At 42.2% G+C, this 22534-nt stretch overlaps 2 protein-coding genes across 5 annotated transcripts in view; both read left to right on the top strand.

Annotated features, from left to right (window-relative positions):
* Window positions 1–223: 223 nt before the first annotated feature.
* On the top strand, window positions 224–15895 carry ush1c (Usher syndrome 1C). 3 transcript variants are annotated; one of them, XM_037452104.2, is made up of 23 exons: window positions 224–390; window positions 2310–2377; window positions 3322–3465; window positions 3655–3793; window positions 5131–5239; window positions 5342–5366; window positions 5458–5515; window positions 5598–5786; window positions 5876–5935; window positions 6334–6390; window positions 6851–6993; window positions 7590–7655; window positions 7752–7903; window positions 8487–8536; window positions 8750–8914; window positions 9104–9220; window positions 11901–11966; window positions 12853–12894; window positions 13435–13488; window positions 13569–13668; window positions 13999–14108; window positions 14317–14372; window positions 15501–15895. In XM_037452104.2, the coding sequence occupies exons 1-23, from the start codon at window positions 355–357 to the stop codon at window positions 15511–15513; spliced, it is 2019 nt and encodes a 672-aa protein (XP_037308001.2). In that variant the 5' UTR covers window positions 224–354; the 3' UTR covers window positions 15514–15895. The 3 variants fall into 3 exon arrangements, with proteins under 3 accessions (XP_037308001.2, XP_062419023.1, XP_037308000.2); XM_037452103.2 differs by lacking the exons at window positions 8487–8536; window positions 8750–8914; window positions 9104–9220; window positions 11901–11966 and adding an exon at window positions 8111–8166 and having other exon boundaries at window positions 232–390; window positions 15501–15893; XM_062563039.1 differs by lacking the exons at window positions 8487–8536; window positions 8750–8914; window positions 9104–9220; window positions 11901–11966; window positions 15501–15895 and adding an exon at window positions 8111–8166 and having other exon boundaries at window positions 228–390; window positions 13999–14163; window positions 14317–14364.
* A 422-nt stretch (window positions 15896–16317) lies between these two features.
* The window catches only part of abcc8 (ATP-binding cassette, sub-family C (CFTR/MRP), member 8), a 44517-nt gene continuing 38300 nt past the window's right edge, over window positions 16318–22534 (top strand). For both annotated transcript variants that reach the window (XM_037451031.2, XM_037451030.2), the window contains exons 1-4: window positions 16318–16755; window positions 19178–19340; window positions 21709–21850; window positions 22074–22195. In XM_037451031.2, the coding sequence (XP_037306928.1) occupies window positions 16735–16755; window positions 19178–19340; window positions 21709–21850; window positions 22074–22195 (448 nt within the window). In that variant the 5' untranslated portion in view covers window positions 16318–16734. The remainder of the gene's footprint in view (window positions 16756–19177; window positions 19341–21708; window positions 21851–22073; window positions 22196–22534) is intronic.

Here is a 22534-nt window from a genome sequence, read left to right as displayed (position 1 = left end):
TCGTGTTCAGTGCACCAATAGAAGTTATTTTTTTTTTGTGATTTTGTTGAGATACAGAACGGAAACGGTGATACCTTCATAATAAAGGCAGGAATTGGAAGTGTGTGAACAACTCGAAATTGACCCCAAAAAAGACCAGCCTAGTGACTTGAAATGAAATTCAGCTACATTTGTCTAACTTGATGGTATTCATTTCCCTAACTATCCCATCTTCGTTCGTGTTGTCTTACCATGAAAGTCTTCACCGGAAGCTCTAGTTACACAAAGACTGGCTTGATGCGCTGAACCCTGGTCCTGCGAAACTTCACCGACTTCTGGATCTCACGTCGGTCCGTTTTCTACTGCTTCTCAGCGATGGAGCGTAAAGTTGCTCGGGAATTTCGGCACAAGGTACATTTTAACCATATTGCTCTATCGAAATTGATTACATTTCTTCTCACCAACGTAAGCCCCCGAAGAGCCTTTTTGTTCACCTGGCTGTCACGTCACTGGCTCAGGTGTCTCTTTGGGTGGGATGATACGCAGACACAGGCCTGCCCGACAGCCTCACGGAAATCCACTGCTGTTACAAATCCTTCAACGTGTATTTTTAATAGAATCCTTCTCTTAAAAGAAATACAAAATAATTTACATACATGGATTTTCTTCTTTTTTCCATTTCAACTAAAATCATTTATTTTTATTTATTTATTTATTTTTTATAACATCCCTTTTAGTTATGATCACCATCTGAACAACTATCTCCTTTTAAAGAATACAAATAGGTAACCACAGTTTTATTTTAAAGCGCTACATTGGATGACATATTTCCTATATTTTTCCATCACCATCATAGCTCAGATGTTGTTTGAATCCATGGTGTGTGGCTCGATGAACTCAGCGCCAACTATACTTTTTTGTTTGGTATTGTGACTCGGCATCCTTTAAAAGGTAACTGAATATTAAACCGAAGCAATGAACGTGTTAGGGGCATTATCAACCATGTGAGATCAACACAAAGCCATCTGTGCTGCACACAGGCTGATAGTGTCTGATATTGCGGACCCTTCACAAAGGGCATCCCAGCATTGGATGATTTAGATTGTGTCAGACATGAGCAGCTGAGTGGAAGAGTTGGGGCAATTTACGGGTTTAATTAAAAGCTGGGCTACCCACCCAAGCTTTGTTTCTTTTCGTGATGTTGTCATATTCACTGTATTTCTCTCTGGTTGAGTAGGTGTGCGTAGATCCACTATACCATTATGAAGAATTACATAATTATATGTTTTGATGATTTTAAAAGCATATTGTTCTCTGGTGATTCATTGTTCATTCTCCACGTGTATAATGTTATAGAAGCTCTTTCTTGTGAAAACATTTGAAACTTTAAACGAGACAGTCCGCCCGTAACATGGTCTTTGGTATATGGTGCCAAAGTCTGCATGCAGTCCAGGCTGCAGGTGTGGTTGACTGCCTTGAGCAAGCGGCATTTATAGCAGCCATAAAGACCATGTCGCACGCACCTTCACAGCCAACTCACAGCCGGGTCCAAGGAGTGCTGTTCTGCATTTATGATTACCCTAGACCTTTCATTACCATTCCGTTGCCAGGACTACAGCTTTGGTCTGAGCTTACCTTCTGTCAGCTACTGAATTAACCAACATTATATCAGGAAATACAAAGGGGCCCTTTTAGGAGGCTTGTTGTCAAGTTTTAAAAGGTCTTTAGTGAGTCTAGCAATGCTTCAATCCCTACATAAAATGACGCAATGTGTTTTTTCTCTCTTTAAAACCTATTTCACCCTTGAGTACATCCTGCTCAAGATGACATGCGGGTGAATGTTCACCTTCGTTTGTGTCTGAGATGAAAGTTGACACTGCTGACCTTCCTACTGCACACCCCCCCTCCCTCCCCCTCCCCCTCCCCCGCGGTGGTTTGACAGTTAGTTGAAGAGTTGTCGGATACTCCCGCTTTAGTCCAAGGAGCCTCATCCTCCCTAAAGCCTAGTTCTGAACGACCGCTCGCTACTCCGGTTGGGTTCGACGCCGTCAGCGTAGCTCAGGACTCAAATGTGTTTTATCAGTGACTGGCCAAAGCGTTTCCTCAGAACCATTCTGCTGCAGCTGAGCTGCCATCAGGTTTGTAGGAGTCCTGCACATTCGGGCACACACACACACACACAAGCGCACGGACTGACCGCTCACCCCCTGTGGCGTTGACAGGACCACAGGATGGAGGTACAGTGTGTGTCAGTGGGCGGACATTTCCTCCTATTCTGCTGTGGACAAAAAAAAAAAAGATGGGACCAGACGTTTTCACTTTTTTTGCAGGTGGAGTTGCTGATTGAAAATGAGGCCGAGAAGGATTACCTGTTTGATGTCCTTCGTATGTATCACCAGTAAGTGCCCTCTGTCACTTCTCAGCGTGGAGTTAGTTGCATGTCCTGTCACTCACACATCTGTAAATTCCTACCTCTATATTCTTATATTGATACAATACAGTTTTTTTTACTGTGTCCTTATTAAGAATGTGTCCTTAAAAAGAAACATTATACATTTGGCATTTGACATATGAAAATGAAAAAAACAAACATGAGATAAAATGCTACATTTTTTACATGCTGTAATTTCTTCTTGTTCAATGAATGCTGCTAGAAAATGTTGCCCAAATTCTCTAAATTCGACTAACTCCTTACCAACTTTGTACATTTTACGTTTCAACCGCTCTTTCTTTTGTTACACACGTTTTCTGAGGCCCAGACCTCCAGTTTTAAACCGTGCTCCATCAGGCTTTGTGATAACAGGCTGGTCAGAAGGACTAGGTTGGGGGGTGTAGAGAGCTGGAGCTCTGGGGAATAGACCGCATCCGATCATTTTCCACTGTGCTCCGACAAGCCTGGCCAGTTATCCACAAAAGGTCTTTTAATGTTCATCCTGCAAGCAGGACTGAAATGACACTTGTTAATAATTTAAAGAGGAGGCCACGGGGACCGATTTTACACTGTAGCTTTTACTTTGTTCCTTTAATTGCTTTGTTTTTGCCATTTGGGCTTCCTTTGAATAGTGAGAGAGGTAATTGGATAATTTTCTATCAGTGATTATATGTAATAGTCTTGTACTTTAAAATTGAACATTAAACAGGATGTGGTACTGCTAATGGAGCAGGGGTTTGTGTGATAAAATTAACAGCAAGTGATATTATTAAATCACTTGTATCTGCAGTACATATTATATTTCTAATACAATCTATTTCTTTGTAATACAGCACATTGCACCTTCACAGAGGATAAAATGAATTTCATATAAAACTACACAGAAGTTAAAGTATAAAATATACTTTTAGGTCAATGGATTTGCCAGTGTTGGTGGGGGACCTGAAGCTGGTCATCAACGAACCAAAGCGTTTGCCCTTGTTTGATGCCATCCGACCTCTCATCCCACTAAAACACCAGGTGGAGTACGACCTGCTCACCCCAAAGAGGTCACGGTGAGTACACCATCGCAGTTCTTCCAGGTCTGTATTGTAAGTGTGTGTTCCCTTTTTAATGAAAACACGCTACCAAGACAACTTAAAACCATACAATCTCTCACTGCATTCTCCTGGTTCCCCGCTGAAACCGCCCTGCATGGCTCGCACATCCTGTGTTACATCTTCCTCTCTTTGCTCGCCGTGTAGGAAGCTGAAAGAGGTGCGTTTGGACCGGACACATCGTGATGGACTGGGTCTGAGCGTCCGAGGAGGGCTGGAGTTTGGCAGTGGCCTCTATATATCACAGATGGTCAAAGACGGTCAAGCCGGGAATGTTGGTCTTCAGGTATGCAACTATGTGTGTTATATATTCATTCAGTATATGTGAGTGTGTTTAAATGCATATATAGTGCCAAAAAACAGCCTCCTTCCCCATTTTTCTTATTTTCTTTGCATAGTTTGCACACTTAAATGTTTCATCAAACAAATGTTTTTATTAGACAAAGATACACCCAAGTGAATACAAAAAACCCAGATTGCATCTGTAGATTAAGGCAAATTCATTTTCTGTGACTAATAACAGGATCCACTAACAGGATCCGCTAGGTGGGGCCAAGTACCCTGTTTTTAAAATCTTCCGGAGGTTGCATGTCTGCCACTTAAGGGCGTAACTATGGTTTAGACAATCGGGAGGGGTCCAAATGAATTATCTTCCCCATAATTTATTTTTTGTTACGTGTATTGCCCACAATTCTATATTTATATATGAAAATTTGCACATTTAAAACATAGTTTCGAGGACTAAATTGACCATTTGAATTCATATCTAAAAAAATGATGTAGTTTCTCCGTAATGTTATTTTATCCGATAAACAGCGACTCATGCTTTTATGAGCCTCGTTTTTTTGCTTGCACCTTTACCTCGGTATCGAGTTACTTAACATCTAAAAAAAACGGGTTTGCTCGGCTTCGCCGCCTTTTAAGTAACCTTAAATCTTGATAGTGATAAGTAACCATGACAACTCAGAACGGTTTCAAACAAAATCACACAAGTGTACAATTAGAAGGGGGGATTCACACACTTTTTCTTAACAGAAATATATTCAAAATAAAAAAGACGTAACAAGATCCATTGACAGGGTTCATAAAAGGAGAACACATATTTTCTGCTGTATATTAGGGGGGACAGATTGGTATTTTATATTGGGGGGAACACGACCCCCCCCCCAAAGAATGTGTGGTTATGCCCTTGCTGCCACTGATGATCCAGTTTCTTTCGCTAAGAGAAATTACTCCTGTCACGAAAGACAAAGTTAATGTCCGGTTGAGATTGATGCCTTAATACTCTTGAGGCTCAACGACCACTGTGAGTCATCGCTTTTCATAATATCCAAGATGAGACTAATTTCCTGTCTAGATAAAACCAAGAGAGACATTTATTTTTGTGTGTATTTGTTGCACATAACTTTGTGACACTTATGCGTGTGCAAAGCACAGTTATGTAAAGGGTTAATCAATGTAAGAAGATTATTATTACCAACGAGATCAATAAGCCACTAATATAGTGGCTGGTGTAACCAAGAGAAAGGGTTGCAACCTTTTTGGCAGTAACTGTGTGTGTGTGTTTGACATATTAAAAGGGAAGATTTCATGCATTGCATTCGTTCCCGTCTTGATTTACAGGTTGGAGATGAGATCGTGCGCATCAATGGGTATTCTATCTCCTCCTGCATCCACGAGGAGGTCATCAGTCTAATCAAGACCAAGAAGATCGTGTCCCTCAAAGTCCGACGTACGTCAAACACGCTCATTTTTAAACAACATTAGCCGTATTGATGGACATTGTTTGGTATCAATGTCATCATCCTCTCTGTTGTTTCCTCCATCCGTGCAGATGTGGGGATGATCCCAGTGAAAAGGCAAGATCATTTATTTGATGAAACGGTTTATACCTGCTGTTTAAAGTTCATGTGCCAGAATGCTTTATTTACACCATTTTAATTTCTCCAGCTCGTCTTATGAACCCCTGAAGTGGCATTTTGTCGACCAGTTTGTTTCCGAGTCAGGGGTAGGACACCGTGTTGTTTCATGTATCTTCTCAGTTTGGAAAGTTGTATCTCGTTAACATACTTATGGACTTTATGCCGCAGGACAAAAAAAGCAGCATTGCAGGCTTGGCGTCCATTGGAGGCAAAGAAATCAAGGAGAAGAAGGTTTTTCTAAGCCTCGTGGGTACCAAGGGTATGGGCATCAGCATCTCCAGTGGTCCAACCCAGAAACCTGGCATCTACATCAGTAATGTCAAGCCAGGCTCGCTTTCTGCAGAAGTTGGACTCCAGGTGGTTGCTCAAACTGAATATCTCTTAAACTGTGATAATCATTTTCCAACTTGCTGCAAACTTTATCTATGATTTTTCTCAAAATGTAGGTAGGAGACCAGATTGTGGAGGTGAACGGGGTCGATTTCACTAATGCAGACCACAAAGAGGTACATTTAGTACTTCCAACAAAGGCAGCTGGAGCATCATTGACAATTTTGTACATTTGGTCCATTTTTATCTGAAAGCACACACCTGTCTTTTCGTTCAACATCGATGTTGGTTTATTTCTACTCCAAAAACATTTTGGCAAACTAAAAGCTAATGTGTCCTTGGAACAACAACAACTGAAGTAGATACACCAACTCAATATGTTTTGCAGTAGAAAAACAAAGTCCTTCAAGAAGTGTATATGTGGCTGATGTAGGAAGACAAACAGTAGGAACTTTTGATAATATCCAACCCTAATAAATACACATAATATATACTTATATATACAATATATATATATAAATATATTTTCAAAATGTTAGGATTATTTGAAGTTTTTTCTGTAATTATATTCCAGGCTGTGAGAGTCCTGAAGAGCAGCAGGAGTTTGACTATTACTGTTTTGACAGGAGCTGTAAGTATACTTCCTTATCATTATCCATATAAATAATTAAAATGACACTTGGTCATTTTAAAGAACATTCAATATTATGTTTGTATATTTATATTTATTTCTTAAAACTCTTTATATTTTATTGTATCACCTTACAGGAAACACTTCTTTTATTATACAGTACATAAAACAGCGTGTGTATTATCAGACACCCACTCAAAATGGATCATCTTAAATAAAGTGACAACTATGCATTTGTTCTTTTATTAAATCTAATTCATAATGATCTAATTCATTTTAGGTATTTCCATAGATGGCAGAGGTTTTTGTAAGATAAATAATATGTTCCCAGTTGAAAATTGTAAATGCCAAAGGAGTGTTAATAAGTTATAATCCTGACAAAGAGGTGACAGCCAAACAAAAATCTATAAAAATGGGTTAATATAAATAGTATGAATATTTAGCTGTTGTCGCCCCTCAGGGCCGAGAGCTGTTCATGACGGATGAGGAGCGTCTCGCAGTGGAAGCCCGCAGGGAGCTGGATCGGCAGGAGCTGATGCAACAGAAGAGGGTGGCACTGGAAACCAACAAAATCATTAAAGAGCAGCAGGAGAAGGAGAAGCAGTGAGTGCACAGCCCAAACTTATTTTCTTGAATATATATAATCAGTATTCCTTTTGTGGCAGAAAAATACCCAAAAGCTTTGGAAATACTAACTTTCGGATCTATTTGAGACTAAAAGACATCAACAACAAACGGATGGACGTTACTTTGATGTCAACACAACGGAGAGACGGAGTGCTCTACACATCCCTGTCAAATACACACACGCGTCATGAACATGCACCCACATTAGTAAACATTAACATTAATTGGGTGCACAGAATGTAAACAGTACACGCATTCATTTTCTAACCATCTGAGAACCATTAATTGCTCTGTTGCAACATCACTATCGTGATTAACGTTCACGTTCCTGAGTAATTGGCACATCTTTTGCCTGCGTATCCTGGAGGACACGCTGGGTTTGTCAGTGCGTTGATACCAGAGATCTGTCAGGATAAATAATGGTGCGTCGTATCACCCGCTGCAAGGCTGACATTGTAAATTGCTCACCATGAACTGGATTTGAGGCATGCAATCTCTATTCATAGCCCTGTGCTATAGCCCTGTTATGTGGACAGAGTTTTGTTCTGTAAATCAATCATGTTTTTCAACAGGAGGAAGATGGAGATCTCTCAGAAGGCTGCGGAGGAAGAGGAACGCTTCAAAAAAGAGATGGAGAAGTATATATATATTTTAAAATGTCCTTAAATTGCCCAATCCATATTCTTCTTGTAAATATCTTAGAACTCTCACTTTTTTTTTGTCATTCTTTAAAGGATTGAGGCCGCCGAGACGAAGCACAGCAGAGAGTGGGAGGAGGACTGGGGCTCCGATGACCGGCCCAAAAGTCCTAGTAGCCCCCGCACGCGAAAGAGCTCATCGCCCGCCCCGCCCGAGTCAAAGACCGCCAAGGCCGCCAAGAGCTCTCGTAAGGACGGCTGAATAAGTCCTCATCATGAAATGCATGAATCCCCTCTTTGCTCCTAGACCTACACATTTACTTTTCTTCTGAAGTGTAGATCTGTAGATGTTAGTATTGCCTGGGTTTCACCCCTCTTTTCCCCTGCACGCTTCTCTCTGTCTCTCCCGCTGTGCTTCTGTGTGCTTTGTTGCTTTTTGTGACCTCTCCTCTCAGCTGATGAAGCCAGCTCCTTAACAGAGGAAGACGAGGAGGAAGATGGGGGCGAGCAAGTGAGTCTGGATCCTCAGCTGCCATTGTCACAGCTGTTGTTGGAGGATTTTCCTTCAAACCGGCGTACACAGAGACCAGTGTCTAGATTTCCTTTGACAACCAGAATGTGACCAGTGGAGACGTTAAATTAGTTGCATTTGTTTTTTTTTGCAAGCTGTTGAAAGCTGTCCTTTCTTTTGCATCACTTAAATTCCTTTTTACATGTAGTTATTTAGTGCCTCAATGGAGCAGGCTTAACCTGTTTGTCCCTTTTCGTTTTATTCTTAGATGTCATTAATTCTAACTCGTCAGAGTGACCTGTGTTCATTTCCATCTTTAGCATTTGGCTGGTTTTATCGCTATGAGGGAAAACTGCCGTCTCTCCGCAAGGTACAGTCGGCTGCATGGCTTCCGTGTGGTGGTTTGAAAAAGAGTGTTTTCAAAGCAAAGAAAACTGGTCTAATAATTCAGTTTGTTGGGCTTTTGTCCTTTAAACACTGGGTGGTGTCACATGCCATTTCTGCATGTCGTGCTGTGTGGTTTGGAGTCGCAGATTTGTCTGTCCTTTGTTTTTTGAATTTTGACTAATTGAAGACTAATCAGAAAGGAGAAAAGAAGAAGAAAAAGAAGAAAGTGTCCAACATGGACACACTGCAGGAGCAGAGAAAAAACAAGAAGGAGATGGAGTTTGAGCTGAAACTTGCAAAGGAGAAGGAAGAGATGTATGAACGGGAGAAGCAACTTAAGATCAATCGTCTGGTGCAGGAGGTACAAAAAGAAGTGCTTACCCAAGTGATTTGTGGATTACACCATTTCATATATCTAGTGTTTAATGGCACAGTTAACTCTTCAGGTGTCAAGTTGTGGCTTTAACGCATGCAGCCATGTTATTCGTCTGATGCAAAGGTTATTTTAAAAGGTTAACTCGGATTGTCCGGTGCTGACCTTTTGTACCAGGTTTCAGAGACTGAGAGAGAAGACCTCGAGGAGTCAGAGAAAGTGCAACACTGGGTTGAGCGTCTTTGTCAGACTCGTTTGGAGCAGATATCCTGCGTGGAGAATGAATCCCCAGAGGTACAGAGTGAGACCTCTTCGGCGCAAACCTCTTTGCACTCTCAAGAATGTATTCTTGTTTGATTTAACACTATATACTACTACTCTGAGGATGCACCTCCTTTGTGCCATGTCTAGTTGGTGATGGAGGGACGGATTTGGTTAGAGGAAGGATGGGGTTTACACTACTATGCGTGCCATTTGTACCTTATTTCAGTTTGAATGTTAAGTTCTGTGATTTATTAGATTAGAGAATAAGTGTGCAGTTGGAGAGTTTATACAAATAATACAAACAAATAGCTTATTTTCCAGCAAGTAAAATCAGGAGGAAAGTACAAGAGACCAACAAAACCCAATGATCTCACTCATTTTTTTTTTTCCACATGGAGTTGATACGGTTTTGGCACAAATTGGTCTTCCTCGGTCGACCATGTTGATTAAAAGACAAAGAGAGAATGCGACAACATTTATCTTTGATGTCATTGTGACTTTAAGCTGTCCCCGCCGCGCTCTCCTGCTTCGGTGCCGAGGGTGAAGCGTTTCCCCGGCGGCCTCCACCTGGCCACCACTGACCTGGACGACTTCAACCTGGATGACGTGGATCAGAGCCTGAGGGGCCCTCTGAAGAGACTGGCCCCTACCCAGCCCAGCACCAGCCAGCCTCCCCCTCCCTTGCCTCTGCCCCCACCCTCGACCAAGCTGAACCCCACCATCCCCAACCACACCCCGCCACAGCGGCGGCCTCCTTCTCCAACCAACGCTAGGAAACCTCCCTCTGGCCAGTCTAACTTGAACAACAAGGGCCGAAGGCCTCAGCCCGCCCGGGCCCCTCGCCCCCCTTCCTCCCACTATCCACCTCCGTCTCAGTCGTCGTGGCCACCGTCCTCGCCCCAGCCCGCTCCGAGGCCCCCTCCGACACCACCCCCCCCTCCGCCGCTTCCTCCTCCTCCTCCTCCTCCTCCTCCCCCGCCGCCCCCACCCCCGCAACAGGGAGTGGGACCCCACAGCGGCTACCGCCAGCATCCCCCCCAGCATCACCTCCAACACCCGCCCAGTCCCCCGGAGCACAGGAGCGAGTGGGAGGCGGGCGGCTATCTGCCAAGAGGAGGGATGTATTCGTCCAACACCAGTGAAATGTCCTACCCCTCTAGTCCAAAGGTCAGAGATTCTCATGTGGGAGGAATGGTGTGCGCATGGTTTTGTTGAACCGACGTGCATCAGGCTGCACGAAGAGTTTGTGCATGACTCAAGGGCTTTAATGAATAGGTTTTATGTGCATGTTCCGTTTTATGCGTTCCCTTATGCATAATGCAACGTTTCATCTTGACTGAATCGAGTGGCCATTGATTGCTTCTGACTGAGGAAAAAGGCCTTCAGAGATTCAGCTAGTGAGAGATGTTTGCTTGTGTAGAGATGGTGAAAGTAGCTTGTATTCCTCGTGAGAGGAGCTGCTTGTCTGTGTGTGTCCTTCTGTCCGGTTGGACCTCTGCATTTCCTTTCCATTGGGTCACGATTTGAATGTTTTTTTAAACTGAAGTCACGGTGGATATTAGAGGAGATGGGGGGTGCATCTTGGTGTGTCTGCGCTGATATTCCTGCAGTGTTTCTGCTGAGGAGCTCAGAAATTAATTTTATTCTACTGTGGTCCAGGTAATGAGAAAAACCTCCCACGCCAGTCGTATTTCAAATTCCAGCACACCCTTGGTGAGTGTTCTTCAGTAAAAATCTGTTTTTTTCCACATTCCTCTACTATGACCTTTCATAAATTTGAAGCTTTTTTTGTTTAATGACCACACTGTTTGAATGCACATGTACACTCTGCTGTTGCATGGAAACATGGTCTTTCCCCAATAGCAACTAGCTCCTAGTCCTCCCAACCAGAGGCGTCAGATGACCCCTGTAATGTCTAAACCTGTCATGCTGCCACAGTCCCAAACCCACCGACCAGATCCACTCAGACCTGCACTCCGCTCCGATGGCCTGGTACGACACACGATACACCCTGCATAAATCCTCCTGGATTTAATGTAATAAGTTCCTAAACTATGACCCAATATGAAACCGTTGCAGCAATTTTGAGGGGAGATTAAATCTCTTCCTCTTTTTGTCCCGGGGAGTCTTCCAGCCACTGCAGCTCAACCAACCAATCTGTGGTTATTAGATCACCGGCAAAAGCATCTGTCGTTCCTGTCAAAAGTTTCTAATGTAACTTGACATTTTTTCAAATTAAATTGCGTTCATATCAGAGAAACCCTTTCCAGTAACTCGCTAATTGGCATTAAAAGTTACGCCTGCGAATTCAACCTCGCATTTGTACTACCACATCAGCAGCACCGCTGCAGATTGAGGTGAAAGCGCTTGCAGAGAGTCAAGAGTGTTTAAACAACATAAATAAAGACACATTTCAAAAATGTCAATTGAAAGCGCTCACAAAAGAAAGTCAGCGTTAGCCGCTTTATTTTCATTACTCAGCACGCTGTTTGCACTGGCAGACAACATCCTTCATTAGAATAAATATAATAATAAGTTGATTTCTTGTCACAGCCGGTAGAAGAGTCTACACGGCTGATCGCCTTGAAACACAGCTGTCACTGTTGCTGGGTGTGGGCGGAGCCAACACATGTCCAGCAGAGTCGTGGGGGTGGTGTTAGTTGTGTTGTTCTCTGTTCGCTAAAGCTGATTCGTGTTTGATGTGTTGCAGCCTCTGGAAATGCTGAAACGGATGGTGCCTTTCAACGCGTCTTTTAAATCAAACAGCAGACGACAAGTAATCTCTACTCATCACCACCTCTCTTGAGCGTTTTTTCTCCTGTCCTCACTTTGTATGCTCACACATCAGGTGTCCTTGTGGATCTCATCATTCTGGACCTCAAGGTCCCGAGTAGCTTATACTTGCACTTTTATTTATGTGGAGTGCATGGTAGTACTGTGGACAGACACTGTGGGAATGCATGTCACTTTCTAAGTGCTCTTATCGGTTTTGATCTGGTAACAGATGGCTTCAGCATTATTGACTGTCCTCCACGTGCTAGTAATCTGTCTTTTTACATCAGTTGGTCCCGTGTGCATTGTGTGTATTAGAAAAGAAACAGCTTCTCTTGACGCTCCACTTTGCTCACAGACAGAGAACATCACTCTCATGAGATCAGATCATTCTAATGACCACATCCATTAAATTGTTTGGGGGTCATTTCAAGTGCCTTCTTCAGTCATAACATTTAAAACAAATGTTACAAATGGGTTCTTTTTTGTTTTCATCAAAACGCAAAAACAAAGATGTGAATGAATGTCTCTTTATTATTGATGGGGAGGAATGGCTCTGAGTCATCACAGCTGGATTAATGTAATGTCCTTTGTTCTGTTTCCTTCCCTCAAATTAAATTGCTGCCGTCCTCGGTAGGAATGATTAGGACTGATTTTGTGTGTGCGCGTGTTCCTGCTAACTATGCTTGCCATTATTGAGAGAAAGTGGGAGTCTTTGAAAGTCACCCCGTATCCTCATGGTTTTGATTTAATAAGCGGGCTTTACATCTGTCTTATAAAACTGGTTGTCAAAGGAAATCCTGACAAGTTTCTTTCATTTTGTCGAGTTTGTTTACCCATAATTAATGTATCGATCGGTTTTAATGAGCTACATGTGACTTCTCTTCCAGGGATTTCAGAAATACGAGGAGGATTTTGATCCCTACTCCATGGTATTGTATATTGTTGGTGTAATATTGTATGCAGTTTATAAGGAAAGTGGTACTTACTAAACTAAAATGTAAACCTTTTGGGTCTGCTAGGATCAATAAGCCATCATACCTAATTAAAGATTAGCTTCTAAAACGTTTGATTTCAATTGCAGTCATTGTAAATATTTATACAAAAGAGACCTTAGAACTAGCATTACAACAGTGATTAAAAATTAAATTTACTGACAGGTTGTTCTATTTATCTACATGGCTTCAGTGAGCCAAGTCTGGTCAATTAGGTGTTGTAATTGTCTTTTGTGTGAGCAAGGGATATTTTATAGTTTTCTTTATCAGAACAATGAGAATTTTCTTGAAGTGATGAATTGTTGTGTTATCCATACCATCCGTGGTTAAAGGGTAGTAAACTGAGAATTGTCACGCACATGCAGAATGGAAAGCCATGTTTCATTTTAGCACTTCTATTTATTTGTTTACTTCGTTTCTAGCAACTGCAGTGGAGTTTTGTGCTTTAACCCTCTTCAATCCCTTCTATGTTGTTAGTTCTCCTCGGACCAGATAGACGGACGAGATGTGCGAGTGCTGAGAATCAAGAAGGTACCGCATGAAACAACTAAAAGTGTGACACTCTAAAACATGACTGGTAGATTGTGATGCTTTTGTCCGTTGTTCTTGAGACTGGACAGCTCGACCTCGCTCTGGAGGGAGGCGCAGACTCTCCTTTGGGAAAGCTGGTGATTTCTTCTGTGTATGAAGGTGGAGCTGCGGATAACCACGGTCTGTTCATTTTAGATTTTCATTTTAAGTTAATCTTTGTCTTTAAATCCATACAAAGTGCAAAATGGAGCCTTTGGATTTGAATAAAGCATTTGTTATATTTCCCAGCTTGCTGACTTATCCTTGTTCATACAAAGGTTCAAGCTTTAGGTCAAATTGACTCCCACTACAAGACTGCATCACTGTGGGAGAGATGTTGGGGGTTTGCATGTTTACTAAAGGCTCTGTGTGAGCATCTCTTCACGCAGACTATATATATATATATATCTGTGTGTCACTGCTGTGAATTGCCATGTTTGACAGAGCCATCTCTGATTGGTGTCTTCGTAGGTGGAGTTGTACCCGGCGATGAACTAATGGCTGTCAATGGCAAGATCCTGATTGATGCAACATTGACTGAAGGCCAAAACTCTCTGGCTCGGGCTTGGAATAGTGGAGGGGTAGGATTCAGATTAGAGGAAAAATGAAATACCAGTCTGTGGTTAACCTCAGTAGGTACAACAATAGAGTATAGTACGTGATTTGACCTAAACCACCTCAACATTTATGCTTCTTTTTTCAAATTCATTTCAGTATTTTAATCAGGCTCCACATTTTCAATTGATTCAGGAAAGTGAAAATGAATGTAAATGTTGTTTTTACTTTCAGGACTGGATTGATGTTGTGATTGCTGTTTCCCCTCCGAAAGAATATGAAGATGAAGTGTAAGCATTCCTGATTACTATTCATGCGTTAGTCTGTGCATAATCCACTTTTTCTGTTACATTTTTGTTTTACTTTAGGCCATAATCTGAGGAACGTGGCCCAGTAGTTTGCAGTATTTGACCATGTGGCTTGTCTGTCCGTGTGCACGTGTGAGCAGCCCTAAGTCAGCATCAGTCAGTCCCACTGTGAACAGAAAGGCGTTTGAAGGCAGTGCAACACTGTACAGACACGGGTACCTACTTCAGCCCTAGCCATCCCTCTCCTCCAACCTCACCCTCGTCCTGGTAATTCAATTAGCCTCTCAAGCTACTCTTCACTGCAGAGGGGAGGTTTAGTGTGACATTGGTTTGTGAGTGTTGCCCCTGATTTTTTTCTTTTTCTTTTCTTGAGCACATGTGACAGTCTCCCTGGCACTGAAAAGAAACTAGCAGAGCAGTGGTTTCCCCTCATCTTTGTCAAACCGTCACTCATGCACTGCTGTCGCAGATTGTCTATTTCAAAGAAAAGCTAGCGGGGCCAGTGAGTGAATACATTGTGTACAGTGTGCAGGTTTTGTGTTTGGAAAAAGGCCTCGGGGCGATGTTTCTTCAATGCTCAGAAACATGCGCTCTACAACAATACATCCAAGCTACTGGAGTGAATAGACAACAACTAATGAAATCAGTGACCCATCTCACCATGTATCTGCCAAATGCCGCCCTGGCGAGCAGCTTCTAAACACATGTATGCGTGTGTGTGTGTGTGTCTTCTTTGGTTCCTTCCTGCGTCGTCGGGTCATGGTCAACTCGTAAACGTCGCGCTGCCTTCAGCAGTCGTTCTGATTGATGTTACATGTGCTGACATCCATGGGCACACTAAAGATACAGCTGGTTTTCCTTTTAAGAGCCGTTTTCCTTCCTCCTCTGCTACAGTAAAGATGTTCCCCACCACACACACACAAAAGCTCTGATTATTTAGGGTTTCTAAAACCAACACGCATGTATTGGTCTGTTGTATTTGTGCAGTGATTGAAGCAAGCATGGATCTGCAAAACGTTTCCCCAATGACACATTTCTAAGCAGTCGTTACCAAAGAATCACAGGTTTAACCATGTTTATTTTTGTTTTTGTTCTCTCTTCCCCTCGCAGAACGTTCTTCTAGTCTCATCGACCGCCAAGAAAACCCCACTGAGATCGGAGCTTTTGATAGTTGATTCGTTAAAGGATGATCCAGTCAATATTCTGCTTTACTTCTCCATGTGTATCGTTGACCTTGCATGGTCTGATTATTTCTTTCAGTTAAATGTATTTGTCAGAATAACAATAAAGGGCACATAAAAACGGGCAAACGTTGATATATCAGCACTTTAATCTGCATTTTGAAAAAACATCAGAGGAATGCTCATGATCTGAGAATTGATTTTCTGTTGTGCCTTCAGATTGACGCCTCCCTTGTGTTTTTCAACATATTGTTACCTGAGTGGTATTTTCGATTCTAACTAAAAATCATTTGAAGCAAATTCATGTTTTCGTTTCCACAACTGACTCACTGAAAAACATTCCTTGAGTTTTAGATTCCTACTCGTTTTGACAGAACTTTATGTGAACAGTTTTCCTTTATTTCATCATCTCCTTCACCTTCTATTTGACCAGTTCTGAATCGATTTCCTCCGAGCTTGGGGAGCCATTCAGGTTTTTTAATTAAATGTCCACAGGGGGCAATAGTGCGCCTTCTTTAACATCAAGTGGCTCTGACTGAGAGCGTCCCAGCGCGGTTTATAATTCCAATTTTTAACAAACCTGACTACCGGATAGGCTTAAATAAGACTTGTTTAAGATAAACCAGTTTACAGTATGGTGAAATTGCGGTAAATATACATTTTAGGTAGTCTTAAATAAATAAAAACAACACAAAAGCCGAAAAAATGCATCGTGCATCGTAATATGTGCGTTGCCACGCCGTGCAGCTTTGTGATGTTGCATAAGCGCTGCGTGCAGCAATCCACTCCCACGGTGACATACGTGACAGCGGTCTGCTGCGAATTTCAGCATCGCATCGACCGCTGTGTTTGGTTTAACCGCCGGTTCATGAAAGAGACCAAAGGGGGGCCTTGGGTGGAGGATCTGCCTCCTCCGTCCTCCCGCTCCTCCTCTTCCTCCTGCTCGGTACCCGGGTTCAGCACCGTGGACAGCTACCTGGCTCCACTCTTTGACCGCCGGCAAAGTGGGTCAGCGACACGTCGGCCGCCCTCTGAACACATGAGAGGCTGTCAATTGGGAGACTTTTTTTTTTTTTTAAAGCTATTTTCTTTATTTAAAATCCAAGCGACGGATGTGACCGTACTGAAGAGTGTTTTGTGTGGGAACCGCCGCTAAAAACACAATGATCTCACGATATAAGCCGGTAAGTGCTGGAGCTGGTGTCATCTGGTCTCACTGATCGATACTCTCTTATTGAATAGTATACTGCTGCGCTTTGTTAGCATTTCATGCACATGCACGCATAGCATTGAAGGCTGCTTGCATTGTATTTCTCTATTCCATAGGAGCTAAAAACGGATAACATGGAACATGGGAATCTCCACATTTTTACACAGATTATTATTATTAATATTATATTGTGTCAATCATCACATTTATTTAAAGAAACCATGTGTCTGTGGTAAAGGAATTTTACATCAGAGGGATCTATTCATTACTAGAGGCGAGACACTGAAGTGTGAAGCACTGGATGTGTCAGGGTTTTGCGGCTGGCCTGTTAAGTTGCTGTAGCTCACACATTTTCAGAGCCAGATGGAGAATTTGATCAATGTATTGTTCTTCTTTGCTCTCAGCTCCCCCCGCTAATAACCCATTTTCCATTTCTTCTTGAGGTTATCTTTTAAATGGCACTGCCCTTACTTATTTTTGTTCTTTCGAACAAACACTTAAAATCTCCCCAGGGAACCAATGAAGAGGTCTAATGTTTTCAAGGCCATCACAGCCCAGACAGTTTTTCCATTTGTTAAAAGAACTAAAACAGTTGTTTTTAGTTATACTGATATATTAGTAATGCATTCTCATATCAGTGGTTAGTGTGTCCTGTGCAGTGCCATTTTGATTAATAATTACATTTGCGAAAATACCGCTCTTCTTGACTTAATTTATCCAAAACCCGGTGTAATACTAAAGTGTTTACTGACAGCTGGTGTGTGGCAGGAGGAAGATAGAAGATATGCAGGAGGTGGCTGCAGTTCCTGTGGACTCTATCTTAAATGTATCTTAAATATATTGACCATCAATGTATATCAGAGCTGCATATTTTCCATACAACGACTTCTTAAAAGCAAACACGTTGGTGTTTTTGATGTAGTATAAAACGAGACATCCGAAATCAGAAATTACAACAAAAAGCCTTTTCTGTCTCCAAAAATTTAAAGTGATAATTGCATGTATTTTCTGTGCTTTATACCAATGCCAATATCAAGCGCTATGTTGTAGTCCTTCAGAGATATTTAATGGACAACAACATCCAAATTAAAATGAAGTCAAACAGAAATTTAAATCGGGGAACAAAAAAAACACTGGTATATGTCCTAAACAAGAGCTGACATTTTTTTTAAATATCAGGTCAGTGTAACAGCCATCTGGCAAGTGCAGGACCACATTTTGATAACTTCAGAACTACATTTTTCTTTATTGGTTGACTGAATGCACCTCATACTGTATTGTTGTGTGCAAACACCGTAAACTGCTCATTGTCTTCAATCTTATGTAGAGGTTGCCATGGTATGGATTATTAAAAAAAATGAATCACTTTAACCAGAAATGGCCCTGAGTCCATCCCAGTGGATACGTGGATTATCAAAATCTGCTACCATGTGTCTTTTGGCTGATCCCTCTGAACAAGTCGGCTGCCATTGGCTGCAGCGGGATCTCTTCCCGGGGGACTGGACGCTCAATGCATCCGTCACGGGACCTCATTCATATTTTATGTCTCTATTATTTATGCATGAAGCATATGTATTGAGTTGCGGCTGTGTCCTTTTTTTTTTGTTGTTTAAAGCTCTTGAAGATGTTATGTGAACTAAAGCAGTAAATCACCCAGTGTAGAGTTATGTAATTGTTTACATTGCGGCGTTTTGGATGTAAATCAGAGCGCTTGCTCATGCTCCCCTCGTACCTTGAGCGTAACGATTGCAGCAGCTTTTACCGCTCTCCTTGTCCCTCCTCCCCCTCGCTCTTCATCATTAATTGCTCCCACCCTCCTACCTTCAGTAGTTCTGTATCCCAGTCCTTCAGCTCGCCTGCATTCAGCCCCCCCCTCTGCCTTTGTCTTCCAAGGTCGACTCTTAGCTCCGGTTTGTACTGAGACAAGAATAGCAGGTGCAGTGCAGAATGCCACCGCTGATCTCGCTGTGCGTGCGTGGATCTGTGTTTCTGAATGGATTCCAGGGGAGCCTTTCAGCACCAAGTGCACCTTCAGCTTCAGAGGATGTCTAAAGACAGCAGGCAGACGGGATACAGTCTGCCTGCATGGTTTGGAAAGCAGCTTAGTCTGCTGGAGAGGAGAGAGAGCTGCTGCTGCTGCTGCTGCTGCTGCACTGGGCTGTGACTGTCTCTGACCCTCACCAGCCTCCTTTACGTCTCCTTCGGTCTCCTCTCTTTCACCGGATCCGATATTTGGGAGCCGCATTCGAGAGGAGGTCACTTTGGGAATCATCTGCTGACGAGTCTTCAGTGTTCCCTCACAGTCTTTCTTTCTGTCTCTCCGACTGTCTCTGTTGTTCCTCCCCACTCCTTCGCCTCCTCCTCCTTCTGCTCTACTTCTGGCCGGTTCCCATTAGAGTCCCGGTTCCACCATGTCCTGGGCGTTCTGTGGGAACGAGAACAACTCGGTGGCCTACAACGTGGACAAGGGGGTTCTGAATAACGGCTGTTTCCTGGACGCAATCAATGTGGTGCCACATGTCTTCCTCCTCTTCATCACCTTCCCCATCCTCTTCATCGGTGAGTGTCGCTGGGAGGTGGGATCCTCAGCTACTTCCCATCACAGCTGCCAGCACAGACAAACACACACACACACACACACACAAATGTGACACAAAGATTCTCTCTATATGCCTCTCTCTCTTCTCCATTGCCTACTTTTGTGTGTCACCAGGGAACTAACAATTGCTTATTTTTGTTAATTATTTCATCAATTAAAACACTTTCTTAAGCACATTTTAAATCACTTAGTTATAACATAATGTCTAGGTGTTGCTGTCCCATAGCCAAGGTCAAAAATATGATTCTCTACAGTAGAAGGAAATATGGGGCTGTGATCTTGAGCTGTAAGTAAGCGTATCTTCTCTAATGGGCAAACAGATGTCAGAATGCGTGCATTAGGTTGCACCTCCATTGCGCTTAACTATTCCATTAGAGTCATCATTGATATGTAACAGCTATGTGTCGCTGCACACCATCACACATGCTCCCACTTCAGCGCCGGCTCTCTCATATCAGTGTGTGTGTGTGCCTACCATCCGCACATTTTAAAGCAGGACCATATATTGGCGCCTCATTCAACTGATTTTGGTCTGTGCTGCTGTTTTTTCCCTGGAAATGCATTTGGATTAGATTTTGTTCACATTACACTCCCTGTTCATGTCAACGGGTCTTTGTGCCGCATGCATAGATAAATGTTTTGCCATATTTCTAAATTTGTGTTTTTATAAAAATAAATATTTTTTTATAGGCTTTTTTTATATCCTTCAACTCTCCATCTTTTAGTGTCATTTCGGTCACCTTTATTACATGTTTATTTTTTTGCGTGATATAAAATGGCAATATCTGTTGGTCGGTCCGTCCTTCACTTTGGTTCATGGTTAAACATTAGCTGGATAGACATGTATTTTACAAACTTAATGATATCAGCCTGAATTTTAAGAGCACTGTTGGGTTCTTTTTTTGGTGCTGCGACCAAGTCAAAATTTCAATCCATCTCATACTTTACTTTATAACCATTGATTTTCTAAACTAATGACTTACCATCACTGTTTAGCAAAACATGTTATAATTACACAGTAAACTAAGATGGTGAACATGACAAACATTATACACCTATATCATAATGTTAGCAATGTCGCACTAAGCCTTTAGTGATGCTCAAAACATTTAGTCTTTTTTTGTCTCCTAAGTTGAGATGTTCTCAGAAGTTCAGTTCAGGTGGCCACATAAAGGTTTTCTTTCTCATGCTATAAGCCGTCGTCTTTCTTTGCCAAATGTAAAGGACCCGCCGCCTTAAGCAGGGCTGTTATCACTTACGACTTTGTCGCAGAGAAAAACCTTGGTGGTGTGAAAGCGTTTCTGTCTCCCTTTACAATCTGTATTCTGACATTATGCCCTGCAGTGTTTGCAGGGAATGTGTGCAATTCATTATTGCACACAGTTGTGCCAGTTATTATTCTGCCGCTAAATAAATATTTAAAAATGGAAATGGCAGATATATTCAAAAGTTTTGTTTTGTCTCACTAGCAGTCCAAAACCAAAAGATCCTTGATTTAATATCACATGAAAAAAGAAAGACCACAAAGAAAATCTTCGCCATTCAGAAGCCAAAACCAGAAAATCATTGATATTCTTCCTAAAACACTAGAAAACACAAAATCCTAATTACCTGCAATTGGCCACATGAATGAATCTATGTAAATTATAATGAAAACCTTTGTTATTTAGGAGATTTTGTTTTGTATTTTGAATGAATGTCCCTGCTGTAAGGCACAACATTTGAACGCAGTTTGTGTATGTGTGTACGTGCGTATTTGTGATCCCCAGCTTGTGCCAACACTTCTCGGCAAGATAAACTCTACAATATCTTAGTTGCCAAAAACAGAGGCACCATTAACATAATATGGTCATTAGAGATGTGTTTTATGACAGTAGTGACCAACATTAATGAGAGAAATTGCATTTGGATGACTGAATCGTTGTATTATAGTAACTAAGTTGAGACAAACATCTGGCTAAGTTAGGAGGACTAAGAAGAGAGATGCTGCAGACACGTTGTGAGTTTTCATAATTGACTGTAGGGCGTTAAGAAAGCAGCCGTCCGGCTTGTTCAAGCATCGAACAATGAACTGAGACAGCTTGTTAGGCTGTCATTATCCTCTGCAGACCTGTACTTCATGTCCTTAGCTTTGTTGGTAGGAGAGCACTTAAACACGGAGTGCATGACGTGTGAGGTTGCATTGGGAGAAGAAAGCCCTAAATAAAGGCTTTCATTGAGTGCACATCTTACCATTTTGACATTTTGTAACATTCTGTCCGCTGGTGCCCGTCTTTTCATTTTCTGTCTCTAAATCTGACGTGCTTTATTCTCTCATTGGTGTTTGAGGCTGGGGCAGCCAAAGTTCAAAGGTCCACATCCACCACAGCACCTGGCTTCACTTCCCTGGTCACAACCTGCGCTGGCTTCTCACCTTCGTCCTGCTCTTCATCCTCGTGTGTGAGATCGCAGAAGGCATCGTCTCTGATGGGTAAGTTTGACAAATTCATCCAAACTACCACTAGTAATCTAACCTGCAAGTTCAAGTGCTGTCTTTGTCGTAGAATAGACTATTAGCTTTAAAAAAATATATTATATTGTTGTACTCATTTACCGACAAACAGTTAAAAAAAGCCCTTAACGCTCAAGTCACACTCCTAAGATCAGTTTTGCTAACTCTATGCTTTTCCCTCCCATCTGGTTTTCATTTGCAGATTCAGCGAATCCCCACATCTTCACTTGTACATGCCTGCAGGTCTAGCCTTCATGGCTGGCATCACCTCTATTGTCTACTATCATAACATTGAGACCTCCAACTTCCCCAAACTATTATTAGGTACGGTATCCTTGAAATTCATCAATTCTCTAACTTTCTAATTCACGGCAATCCCACTTTGTCGGCCAATTGAAATACATCAATTTTCTTTATTCCGTGTCAATATTACCCTCCAACGTGCTTCTCCTCGACTATTGTCCTCCTCATGCATCATTAGCCACACCGCGTTCAGTGACTTTGTGCCAGCTACTCTCATCTGGTCGATCAGCCGCCTGTGACTTTTCCATCTCTGCATCCCAGTCTTGAGGAAAGTGATGGAGCATTGCTGGGTATCACATGAACAGAAATGGATCTCCCAAACTTTGTCATTGACCTGCACACTATTGTCACTATTGTTAT

Source organism: Pungitius pungitius, chromosome 6 (genome assembly GCF_949316345.1).
Source record: "Pungitius pungitius chromosome 6, fPunPun2.1, whole genome shotgun sequence".
NCBI lineage: Eukaryota > Metazoa > Chordata > Actinopteri > Perciformes > Gasterosteidae > Pungitius > Pungitius pungitius.
The sequence above is the reverse complement of the archived record's forward strand: the minus strand, read 5'-3'. Positions and strand labels throughout refer to the sequence as shown.